This window comes from Meriones unguiculatus, chromosome 7 (assembly GCF_030254825.1).
Source record: "Meriones unguiculatus strain TT.TT164.6M chromosome 7, Bangor_MerUng_6.1, whole genome shotgun sequence".
Taxonomy (NCBI): Eukaryota; Metazoa; Chordata; class Mammalia; order Rodentia; family Muridae; genus Meriones; species Meriones unguiculatus.
In genome coordinates this window covers 82,545,468-82,558,120 of record NC_083355.1, presented here as the reverse complement: position 1 = coordinate 82,558,120, position 12,653 = coordinate 82,545,468, and the positions used below count along the sequence as shown (strand labels likewise).

Sequence of the window (12,653 nt, the reverse complement as noted above, 5' to 3'; positions counted from 1 at the left end):
TGTCTCTGTCACATAAGCCAGGCCATGTTCTTAGGCAGTGGCCGTTTCTTCAAAGCCATAGAATGTTGTGCACAAACGGAGTTTTGTGGTAAAAACTGGGATGTGACCACACCCACATCACAGTGATTCTGCTTTCCTCTGTGCTGGTGAGACTTGTCCTCGGGATAAACGAGGGCATGGTAGAGATCATTTGACTTGTTTAGCAGGTCCTGTTGGTGCAGGGTAACTTTCTAAAATTCTTGTCTTGAAAATTAAAAGTATATTGATAATATTACTTAACATTGATATTATAATCTTTATCTGTTTATGATAATTCTTTGAACAGTATCATCATATGCTTTGGGATTTTTGTCCTTTTTATTATTTATCCATAATCAATTAAAAGGGAAGAAATAAAAGGAGGTTTGTTTTACTGATTCTTAAATTTGGTGTTACTATAAGTAACTTGACACTTTATTTTTATATATTTTTGTGTAAATATATTTAAATATGTATATATTTATTATTTTAATGTTGGAAAATTCATTAGAATTTTAGTTCTTAGTTCAACATTAGTGTAAGTGTTAGTATGTTTGGAAATAGTTTTATTCGTTCAGGTAAATCTGATTTAGAGACTTAAGTCATGTTTATTCTCTCTCTCTCTCTCTCTCTCTGCCTCTGATGTAATTGCTTTTTAAAATAACATCTATGGGAAATGCTGATAAACTTAAAAGATTTTCTCATTTTCTGCCTGGGGGCATTTGTGTATGCCTTTAATCCCAGCACTTAGGAGGCAGAGGTAGGCAGGCCTCTGTGAGTTTGAGGCCAGCCTGATCTACAGAATCAGTTTCAGGACAGCCAGGGCTACACAGAGAAACCCTGTCTTGAAAAAGATTTTCCCATCTTCTTTCTAGATACATTATTACTGTATTTATTTGGGTTCATCATTGTTGATACAAGGTTATAGAGAATAATATGTTAGTTTAGCTTCAACGTTGTATTTGCTGGCTTCTCACTTGGATTGTGAATGCTTGACTAACTAACTCTCTTAGTGGCTTTTCAACAAATGTTAGATTATTGGATAATCAAGTAGGTGAACACGCTAGGTGAAAAAAACCCGAGGATATTGAAATTGTTACTTGTATGGGTCTACCTGTGAATAGTGTCAAGAGAAATAGTAACACCTCTTAATTGTGTGGCTACTCCCTAGATGACACCCTTTGCATGGTTTTTCTGTTTGAAATTAGTTTTTTTAGATGTAATCTCAGGAATTCACTTTATGCCTCATGGCATTATTTTTACTTTTACAGTTGATATGCTTGAGTTTGCATAGTTTTTTGAAATGATAGCCTTACAGATTAAAGGGAGAAGAATGTTTTTGAGATAAATAAAACCATCTGCTTTTATTTAGTACCAATGGTACTTAGCTATGTAGGAAACACATCATAGAACACAGATTTAGATTAGTTTATTGTAATACGATAACAGGGAGGTCTCCAGATCACATCACCTGCTTGGTTTATCAGAACCATAAATACGAATGGTGCCAACAGATAGGTAACTAAAAGAAATCAAAATATTCATTCTTTTAAAAACATTAACTGTTAGTATGCAGTGTCCTTCCCTTCCGTCTTGTTCTGTATTCATCTTGGTGAATGCTTAGGGAGTAGTTACTTCCTGCCAGCCACAATATTCTTTATAATGTGCAAGACACAAAAATAAGAACGTATCAACCAAAATCATGTAGTAAAATTAGAGGTTTCTATGGTGATAAAAGGGTGGGGACAGTGAGGATGGGTGGCCCAATCATTTGAATAGCTTTAAACAGTAACAGTTGTATTTTGCTATTATAGGCTCCAAACTAATAAATTATTTAATCAAAAATTGATTAAAAATGCTAAGAAATGTCTTCATTTCTTATCAGGCCATAAATGGGAATTTTATAGTCTTCTCTCTTGCACTTGGCCATGACATTGACATTTACTTGACTCACAGTGGTTAGCAGTAGCCTGAGTGTCAGAACTAACAGAGTAGGCCAGCCCTCATTGCAGTCCTTAGGTCTGAGGCCTCGCCTGTGGCAGTTCTCTGGCTGTTACCAGCATCAGTTTAATTTTAGGTTTTTTAGATTTAGTAACTACTAATACAGAGCACCTAGTTAAATTTGAATTTCAGGTAAAAAAAAATTTTTTTTTAAAACAAGACTGTCCCAAATATTACATGGAGTTGACTTGAAAATGTCTTATTTATATGAGATTTAGGTTTAGCTAAATGCTCTGTTTCTGTTTGTCAAGCCTAGTTATTTCTATTTGTTAGGTGCCAGGCTATCAGAACCTGGTAAGGAGTCCTTGAGGGGCTCAGCATGTGAGCAGGAGAGCAGACAAGGGATTTAAGGAAAGCAGCATTAGAGTGGAGAGGCTTAAACGCTTGACACAAAGGACCTGAGCCAAGAGTGGGGGCTTCAGGCAGGGATGCTGGTGCCTGTGATTGCTTTGGAGTGGTACTGATAGGCCAGAAACCCAAGAAGGCGCTGGATGATGGGCAGGTGAGATGAGAAAACAAGACTAATGAAAGTGAGAAAATGTAATAGAGGAAGGGAAAGGAATAAGCCAGGCCCACCATTGGTCTCCAGGGTGGTCTGCGAGTTGGGAGGGGAGAGTGTCAGGGAAGGAATAATGAGAACTACGATGTGCTCTGGACTCTTGCTACCTTGCAGACCTCCGTACTCAGTTCACTCAGTTTCTGTGCTATAAAGCATAAAGGGAAGAGTCTGGGTAAGAACTGCTCAGGTTCAGATTTCCCAAGCTCTGCTGTTTAAGCCTTGTTTTCACTCCCTTTCCGAGGGTTGCTTCCTTCCTTTCCTTAGCTTTGGTCCCTTTCCTGTCTTTATGGCTACTCTGGAGATTAAAGGTCATGCTAGTGCTTTCAAGCCTATAGTTGGATGACAGTATTCAGTATTTATTATGTCTTTGGGATAAAAATGAGTTAGGTTTCCTTAAAGACATTTATATCTTATAACTTTCCTTCATACTAATTACTGCAGAAGTTAAAATAGCTGAGAAAGCCTGGTATACTTCGATTTGCTTATTTTATTTTATATGAATGTTTTGCCTGCCTACATGTATGTGCACTGCATGCTTGGGCGATGCCTGCAAAAGCCAGAAGAGGGCGTCAGAACCCATAGAATTGGAGTGATGGATGGTTGTGAGCCGCTGTGTTGGTGCCTGGACTCAGATCTCTTTCCTCTTCAAGAGCAAGTGCTCTAAAGTACTTACATTTCAGCATATATATTGAAAGTTTGTTGTTCATTTTTGAGAATTTATTTCTGAATTAATAAAATAGAGGGCTTACTAATGCTTCTAGTGCCTCATATATTTTAATATGGAGGGAGTTTGTTTTCAGTGTTTTAAATGCATAAATTCATTTTTATTTAGGCACACATTCATTATAGAACTGCTCTGTGGTTGAGCATGATCCCGGTGGTCACGATCTACTTGTGCACACATGCGGCAACTGTCAGCTGGACTGTAAGCCAGTCGCTGCCAGGATGATGAGTGCTTTCATGGAAGCAAGGTTATGATCTGGAGTAGGGGACTTTCACCGTTTTTGGGTGGGGGATATCAGGTGTCCTTTTCCCACATTGGGAAAAAGTTCCCACATACAGACTTGCAGATAAATCAAGTGATTTAAAGGTGACCTGTTGTGGAAAATGGGTTACTTCCCTTCCTGTGATCCCTCTCTCCAAGCCCTTGAACTTTGGCTCCGCCTACCTCTCTTCTGCCCTACCTAAGTTTATTGTCTTTTATTCCACCAATCAGGGATAATTTGGAGGCAAGGATTAGAAGCATCATTTTGGATGTATGAGTGTCAGCTTGTAAAAGACAGTAAGCAGACCTCAGGGAGCAAAATAATTAACATTAGAATACATAGCACCAGACCAACCTCCAACCTCTGCTCCCCCCACCCAGGAATGACTTGACTTGAGGTTCAGTAGTTGTGGATCTCAACATATATAGTATATATATATATGTTGAGTATATATTTATAAATATATATAAAGTATATATTTATACTTAAACTGTCCACTTATGTAGTCCTGAATTCGTTTCAGGTTTTGCTTTTCAACTCTCTTGATGGCAGTATTTTCATTACCTGTTTCCATTCTTGGAGCTACAGTGGTGCAGTCAGTAAGCATTAAAGCCTTATTAGAAACTGTTTTTTCTTCATTTTCATGTTTTCCTATAGCCACAGTATTTAGAGTTTCACACTGTCCACAGAATTGATATATGTTTCTAATTAACTGAACAGAATGTTACAGATGAAAGCTTTATGAAGCCCTTTCAGCCTCCTCTTAGATTGGTTTCTTAGAATCCATGGCATCTTGTAAATACATACTGAATTCCACCTTGGACCAAAGGCCTGGCCAGTCACAGCTGCTCTTTCCCTTTGCTGAAAAGCTATTTATTCAGACCACCTAACTCCTCTGGAGAAAATGTAGAAGTAAACCAATAAACACTGAAGAAATGACTGTACAACTTTTTTTTTTTAATGTGGTAGCAGAAAATGCAACTTTGACCAAACCAGAGACTTTGAACATTGTACAGTCATTAATGTTCTTCTAAATAATCTGCATGTATTTAAATCACCTGGAAAACTTAAATTGAAATTTGGTTAAAGTAGAACCATATCATATATATATATATATATATATATATATATATATATATTCTATTGAGTTCCTTGTAGGTCTTAGGAACACAAGTGTTCCTAAGTGCACTGTTTTAGTTCTTAGGACTGGGGGGGGGGGGGGAGTGTAAAAACAGATGCTGCAGCAGCAAGTGGTAGGCCTTGTGAGGGAGTTGCCGTGTCCCAGTGTCTACTCGGGTATTGTGTGGAATAGTTTTCTTCTCTTTCCCAACTTGAGTGTTAGAGAGAAAAAAATTGAGTCAACACAGATGAGAACTGCTGAGTGGTAAATAAAGTTGTAAAACTCCTTCCCCCACACTCCCCCAAGCATATTAAACATAAGGACTTAGTTTAGATGAAAATGTGATTTTGGAAAAAAGAAAAAACTCTTGTAATGATTCAAGTTGGGTAAAGGAAATACATAAGGTGTCTAAAAAGTCATTAGTTCTTTTTCTTTTTTTCTTTTTCAAGACAGGGTTTCTCTGTGTAGCCTTGGCTGTCCTGGACTTTGTAGACCAGACTGGCCTTGAACTCACAGAGATCCGCCTGCCTCTACCTCCCTGAGTGCTGGGATTAAAAGCATGTGCCACCATGCCTGCCAAGTCACTAGTTCCTAACTTACTAGTTTCTTCTTAAATACAATAGCTCATAATTTCTAGAAGAGAAAATCACCCATAACAAAAAATATATCCTAATATTTTCCCCCTGCTATTTGAATTAAAGTTCAGAATGTTGTTAGCCTACCGTCTAGAACACTGGGGAGACCCCGACATCCTGGGTTCCCCTGTAACTCTGCTGGGTACTAACTGTAACCTAGCAGCTGAGTTCCTGGGCTTCTGTTCCCAGGGCTTTTGTTCCCAGGGCTTCCTTGGAACTATGCTAGCATATACTTCTGTGCTACCTGTCTGCTCTGGGCACATCTTTTTCAACCTCTGAGCAGCATTTCCTGCTATTGTCCTCTTTCTTATTAGTTTCCTCCTCTAGCTCAGAGACCCCTGCCTCTAGTTTGTTTTTCCACTCTTGCTTTAAATTTGCGCTTGTTGGTCGACTTCATTTCTAAATGTTGGGGTGCACAAAACCCTTTCTAAAGGGATCCAGTAATTCCACGGCACTGAGTATCTAAACACACAAGTTTTCATACGTCTCCAGTCCAAACTGTCTGGTCCACAAGGCCAGGTTCATATGTCTTATTGCCCTTAGTATATCTTCAGTTGGACCTCTATGTCTTTTTACCAGACAGTCTGTCTGTCTCTCCACACATCCTGTTTTCTCTGCCACCCACTAGTTTGAGCAGCCTCTGTTGTTGTCATACTACTTCAACTCTCTGAAGCTACTGGACTGATTTAGAAGGAACAATCAAGTCACGTGGCTTCCTGTATGCAATCCATTAATGACTTCCTGTTGCACTTCAAATAAAATTCAAACACTTTTTCATAGCTTGCATATCTGAGTTGAGTGTTCATAACGGGGAAGTGAGGATATTGCAGCTTTAACCAAAATAGAATTTTCATGAAGGGATGGGCTTTCTCTTCTTTGTTTACTGTTATTTTCTCAGTGCCTAGAACAGTGTATACACTTACAGGTATGTGCTTGAACGAATAAACACACCCATCTATGGGATTTCTGAGAGCCTTTTCCCCTCTTTTTTTCAAATTAGAGCACATAGCCAGGAGTAGTACTTTAAACTTGGTACTCTGGAGGCAGAGGCAGGCAGGTGGACCTCTGAGTTTGAGGGCAGCCAGGGATACATAGTGAAACAAGACAACAAAACCCAAAGCAGCACATTGTAGCTGAAGTCCTCCGTGGCTTCTGGCGTATTGTCCCCTTTTCCTTCTTCCCTTTCTATATGTTTTCCTGTTGTTCTTAGGTATGGCGTTCAGATCAGAGAATGTGTTTGCTTACAAGGTTAGGTGAGTATGGAGTAGGAGCGAGAGCATTGAGATGAAAGAGGAAACCCCAGCGTAGCATTAACAGCATTTAAGAAGTAAGCGTTAGTGATGGCAATCTTGCAGCATACAGAGTAGGAGATAACACTGAGTCCTCTTCATCCTCCAACAGTTTCCAGCCTTGTAGCCGTTTTAACAGTCAGCATTTAAGTTAGATATTGCCATGGCAAAGAAATGGTGAGTTTGTAGAGACTTAGACATAGATACAGCTCATCCTGGGCTTCCGTAGTAATTTGCAAACCATTTTGGGCAAGATTGGGAGTTATTTTAAAGGATGTTAGGAAGGTTCTTAAATTTCTTTCTTGATTCTTTGTTTGTTCGTGTGAATGCCAGAGATCTCATTATGAGTTCAACAATAAATGCATAAATTATGAATGAGCAAGGGGAAGGATGTGCTTGCAGCTGTTAGCAGTTATTTGTATATTAGTGTATACAGACTTCTTAGAAACACTCTTGACTGGTAAGTAAACAAGCAGTCTCTGGTGGGACACGCCTGGTCACAGGGGCTGGGTGGGGGTTGTCAGCAAGGACAGGAAGTCTGGTCCAGAGACTGGCAGATCACACCCTGAGGTGGTCCCAGCCTGGAGCCTGTGGAGAAAGGAAGGCCCTATATTAAGTTCAGTGGCATTCCCTAAAGCACTGTGTCGCCACAAAACCTGCTAGAGGTACTTGGAGCTGATTGCTGTTGTTTATTTTTAGGTATCTTGCAATATATTCAGAACTCTCCCTCCTAGTGACAGCAATGAATTCGACCCAGAAGAAGATGAACCTACCCTCGAGGCATCATGGCCCCACTTACAGGTACTTTGGCTTTTTTAATGTTATAAAAGAAAACTCTATTAATTCTTCCCTGGTTAGTGTGGGGATTCCTTGAAGGCAGAGACCAAATTAGAATACATAGTGGCAAGCTGAAGAATGCTTTCTGTGTTTCTTGATAACTAGCATGCTTGATAATTAGCATGCCAGAAGAGGGGAGCAGTGCGTCTTGGTGCAATACTCTCTTATGACCCCTCACCCCTACCCCTGGGTCCCTGTGTTGCAGGTCTAGCTTGTAGGTCTCAGTCCTTTATCAAAACCTTTTGATCCTGCCCAGGGAACTTCCAAATAGGAACAGAACTGTTTTCACATTAGTATTAGCTGGGTGTGATTAGGTCACAGAGCACATACTTTGTTCTTAACAGTAGGTAAAAAGTCGGGGACTTTATATGCCTGTCTTTGCGATATCAGGGAGTGAATTTCCTTTGTTTCCACGAAGAGCAAAGCCAAACTGCAGTGAGAAAGAGAAAGAGCGAAAGCTGGGGTGAAGGCCTGTGTCAGGGCCCCCAGTACCAGGCCCTCCTCAGTTTACCTACACCTTAGCTCCATATTCTTTTGTTTACTGTCTTGATGCCAGCATTCCTCAAAAGGAGAAAATAAACTTTAAATGTTGGCCCCCTACAGCCTTCTTTCCATTTAGTTGTAGTATCTTCAGAGGCCAGTGATAAATAACAGGAAAGAAAAGGGAGGGGTGGTAGAGAAGGAATTAGCCTTGTCCGTTTTCACCCCTGGCAGAAGCCCTTGAGTCTGTGGTTGTTCACATACTGACGTTTCAGGGAGTGTGTTGAAAAGGCACAGAACTATTCTTTCCTTATTTGAGCTTTGTAAGATTTGTAAGATTTGTAACTTGGCCTGTCCTTTTTTGGCACCGAGAGATTGCTATGGGTACATTATATATTGTTTTTCTGGTTACAGGGCTCTTTCTAGGACTATTTTTTTTTAATGTGTCCTCAAGCCTGTGATACTGTGTGGTCCTCTTAGAGGTGCCAGCGTTGGGGCAAGATTCATTAGTTTAAGCACTATTTGATTTCTTAGGTTAGATGTTTCCTTTTTCTAATTGCCTGGTGAATTATCTGTACTGTAAGAGATTTGTATGCCTATTGTGCTCTTCATATATATTTTCAAAGTGATACAAAACTTAAAAAAGAACAAATCAGAATCCTTTTGAGTGGTGGAATTTTTTCACATTTTATATTTTTAATATTTTTTTATAACTCTTACATGAGTGTAATGAACTTTGGTCATTTCTCCTCCTCACTCTTGCATTCCCTCCTTCTGTCACTGAAACTTTTCATCAGGTCTGTGTCCTACTCTGATTTTTTGGAAAATTTCTTTTCAGTTTTTAAAAATTCACTTTACAGCCTGATTGTAGCCCCCCTCGTCTCTCCTCCCTGTCCCATCCTCACCCTCCCTTGCCTACTCCCCCCTTCCCCCCCCCCGATCTCAGGGAAGGGAACCCTACCTGCCATGGGTACTAACCCACCCTGGTATGTCAAGTTGCAGCAGGACCAGGCGCATCCTCTCCCCCTGAGGACAGACGAGGCAGCCCAGCTATGTGGAAGGGATCCAGAGGCAGGCAATAGAGGCAGAGACAGCCCTCCTACACCCCGCTCTAATTGTAGGGGACCCCCAAGAAGAACAAGCTGCACATCTGCTGCGAAAGTGTAGGGGCCTAAGTCTAGCCCATGCATGCTGTTTGGCTGATGGTTCAGTCTCTGTGAGCTGCCATGGGTCCAGGGTAGCTTACTCTGTAGGTCTTCTTGTGGTGTCCTTGATTCTTTCGGCAGCTCCTTCAATCCTGCCCCCTACTCTTTCACAAGACTCCCGGAGCTCCGCCTGTTGTCTGGCTGTGGGTCTCTGCGTCTGTTTCCATCCACTGCTGGATGACGCCTCTCAGGTGCAGTTGTGCCATGCTCCTGTCTGCAAGCACAGCAGAGTATCAGTAGTGACAGGTTGGCACTCTCCCGTGGGGTGGGTCTCAAGTTGGGCCAGTTATTGCTTAGCCATTTCCTCAATCTCTGCTCCATCTTTATCCCTGCACTACTTGTAAGCAGGACAAATTTTGGGTGGAAGGTTTTGTGTGTGGGTTGGTATCTGCCTGGCTGTGGAAGGTGGCCTCTTCAGCCTCTCTCCATATATTCTCTCACCTACTCACCCACTGCTAGAAGTCTCAGATGGAGGCAATCCTATAGGGTCCCAGAAGCACCCCCTCCCAGAAAAGCTCCCCCCCCATTCTCTATCCCAGGCACCCCACTCCTGACCTCTACTCCTGCTCTTTTCCCTCTCCCTCTCCCATCTTACTATGTAGCCCAGAGACCTTCCAGGCTCTGCTTCCTGAATGCTGGGATTAAGGCAGTTGCTCCCATGCTTGACTTGAATTAAGGTTGCTTATATAAGCGTGTTTCAGGGGTTATTTACCGGGGCAAGGGCAGCCTATCAGTGGCTCCACACGGAAGGAAATGCTGTATCTTATTTATAATGCTTGGTACTAGCCAATTGGATTGACATTTAGTCTGAGAGAAATAATCTCTCTAAGAATGTCCTACATCTTGTGATGTACAGCCCAGTGATGTGCAGGCCATTCCTGTCATTTGCAAAGCATTTTCAGCACTCTCTTAGATATGAAATTTCCCTAAAATTCAACAAAGACTTACTCAATATTTCAATTTATTTTCCTGAACTTAAAAACTTATTAGGACTTCATCGTAAAGAACTTACAAATAAAAGTGTGTGTAATGATAGAAAATAGAAGGCCAAGTTACTTTCCTAATTATTACACTAATGTGGACCATGCATGTCCTAGCTTCACTGCCCTTATGGTAGGAATATTAGCTGCTGGCTCATCGGAAGCTGTGGTAACAGTGAGGACTGGTGATGAGACTTTTGCCTTTTAGATATAAAGTCAGAATATTTATAAAATGGGCTGGCTTTATGTGCTGCCATCTTTCTTGTTCAAGCCTATAATCCTTGCAGTCCTTTCTTAGCTCTGAGGGAAATATGTCTGACTAAGCTTAGGTCAAGTGCAGGAAACTTTTAAAGATCACAGAAACAGCAGACACAATGGCACATGCCTGTGATCCCAGCTCTTGGGAGAGAGAGGCCAGGCAATCAGGCTCCAAGTCATCCTCAGCTTAAAATATGTTCAGTGCCAGTTAGGCTCTGTGAGATACTGTCTAAAATGACAAAACAACAACAGAAAGCAAAAACAGAAGGTAAACTCGCATCACGCCCCTTCTAGGAGAGGTAAGGCCAGAAGGAGAGCTCTTGCTTTAGTTCATTCTCTGCCGCTGTGTGGTGAAAACTAGCTCAAACTTCATAGTCCTCAGTCTCCACTGCGTAACCTTACTACCCAAAGTAGTCACCTTTCCATTTCTCAAAAAGGCTTTAATTGACAAGATCATCCAGGAAGTGTTTAAGAAATCTCTTCAGGTTTGGTGAGGTAGCACACGCCTTTATTCCCAGCACTTGGGAAGCAGAGGCAGGCAGCTCTCTTTGAGTTTGAGGCCAGCCTAATGTACAAAGCAGGACAGCAATGGCTTGTTACACAGAGAAAACCAACAAAGAAAGAAAGAAATCTCTTCAGGCTGGCAAAATGGCTCCATATGTGAAAGTGCTTGCTGCACCTGTCTCGCAAAGCAAGTTTGCTCCCTGGAACTCACGATGGAATCAGAGAAATGACTTTTACTTCCATGTACAACCCTTACAATATATGTATCATACACACAAAACCATAATGTGTAACTTAGAGCTTTCTCTTTGTGATGGATTATTAATGTCATGATCACATATCCCTGTTCAGTATTTTATCTGATTTGTCCTTGAAGTTCTAGGGATGAACCCAAGGATTTGGCACATGCTGCCAGTGTTTGGTCTACATCTTCACTATGAAGTTTGAGCTAGTTTTCACCTCACTGTGTAGCCCAGGCCCATTCTCCTGCCTCTGTTTCCTGAGTGCTAGAGTTGTGTGCCACTACACCTGTCTAATAGTTAGCTTTTTAATTGTACCAGCCAATTCTTTTTATGACCAAAACAGAGTATCATGTTTTATCTTTTCACTTTGTGAATTCAATAATTTGCAACATTTTCCTTCTTCTATTCCACATGTTAAAAGAAAGCAAAATGTGACTGTCAGAGAATATTAGAGAATCAGAAAATTACATGATTGGTTAGTGTGTAGTTGGCCATTCTTACTGTCCAGCTAACTGATTGTTTCTGAAAAGCTCTTAAATTTGTGGTGCACGCAGAATTCCTAATTCCTTTTTCCTAATTCCTAATTCTGTTTCTCTATTTATGCATGGAACTTTGGAGATACTTAGAAATAGACAACAGAATATTAAGTCCACAAGGTGTTTGATAAGTAATATCAGAGTTCTACTTGTATGAATATTTAATTTTTCTCATACTTCTTTTGGTATATTTTAAGCTGGTATGACACAGTTGCCATGGTTATTATTTATGCATTTCCTGAGATTAGATGTGCCTTTCCAGTAGAATACAGTTTTGCAGGACTTCTGTTTACAATTAGGGATTGCTTTCAGTGCCTTACAGTGAGACTTGAAGCCAGGAATGTTAGCTTTTTGCTCGGGGTCCTTCTTTATGAGACCTCAAATACAAATTTATCCTCCCACCCCATTTTTTCCCTTTAGAAACTCAAGGGATAATTTTTACTCCAAAGTGCAGCTTGTTTCTTTCCTTTTCTTTCTTTCTTTTTTTTTTTTTTTTTTGTAAATACATGAGGTTCTTTTTATTATAAATCATTACAAGCTGCAGCTTGGGCCCATACCCCCCATCACAGAAGTGGTGAGAGCTGAGCACCCTGTGCTCAGGTTAGTGGGGTGAGTTAAAGATTCTGGTCCCTTCCAGCATGCCCAAGGCAGGGGCAATTCCTGCCTGGCAAGCATCTATTGGTCAAAATGCTGCATTTTGAATTGATTGGCTATAGGAAGGTCCCCAGACCATTAATGACCTGGTGTCCCTCCCTAGGGGGATGGGCCAGTTTCCTAGCAACTGTATCTTTAGTGGGTGGGGAAAGAATGCAGTAAGGCAGTCCTTCCCCTCAGGGCATTACTGGACTTCTCCACCCACCTAGTTCAGGCCTTAATTAATAATAGCTGATTTTTAATCTTTTGGTCTCATTTCCCCCTTTCCTATGATCATTTGAAGACCCAGTCTTGGGTCTTCCAGATATGACCCCCTGTATCCTATAGATTTACCTTTTTATAATGGGAT

The 12,653-nt window shown here is 40.9% G+C and overlaps 1 protein-coding gene across 3 annotated transcripts in view; it reads left to right on the top strand.

Annotated features, from left to right (window-relative positions):
* Ppp2r5e (protein phosphatase 2 regulatory subunit B'epsilon) overlaps positions 1 to 12,653 on the top strand; it is a 142,155-nt gene that overhangs the window by 91,989 nt on the left and 37,513 nt on the right. For all 3 annotated transcript variants that reach the window (XM_021652052.2, XM_021652051.2, XM_060387659.1), the window contains one exon: positions 7,308 to 7,409. In XM_021652052.2, coding sequence (XP_021507727.1) covers positions 7,308 to 7,409 — 102 coding nt within the window. The remainder of the gene's footprint in view (positions 1 to 7,307; positions 7,410 to 12,653) is intronic.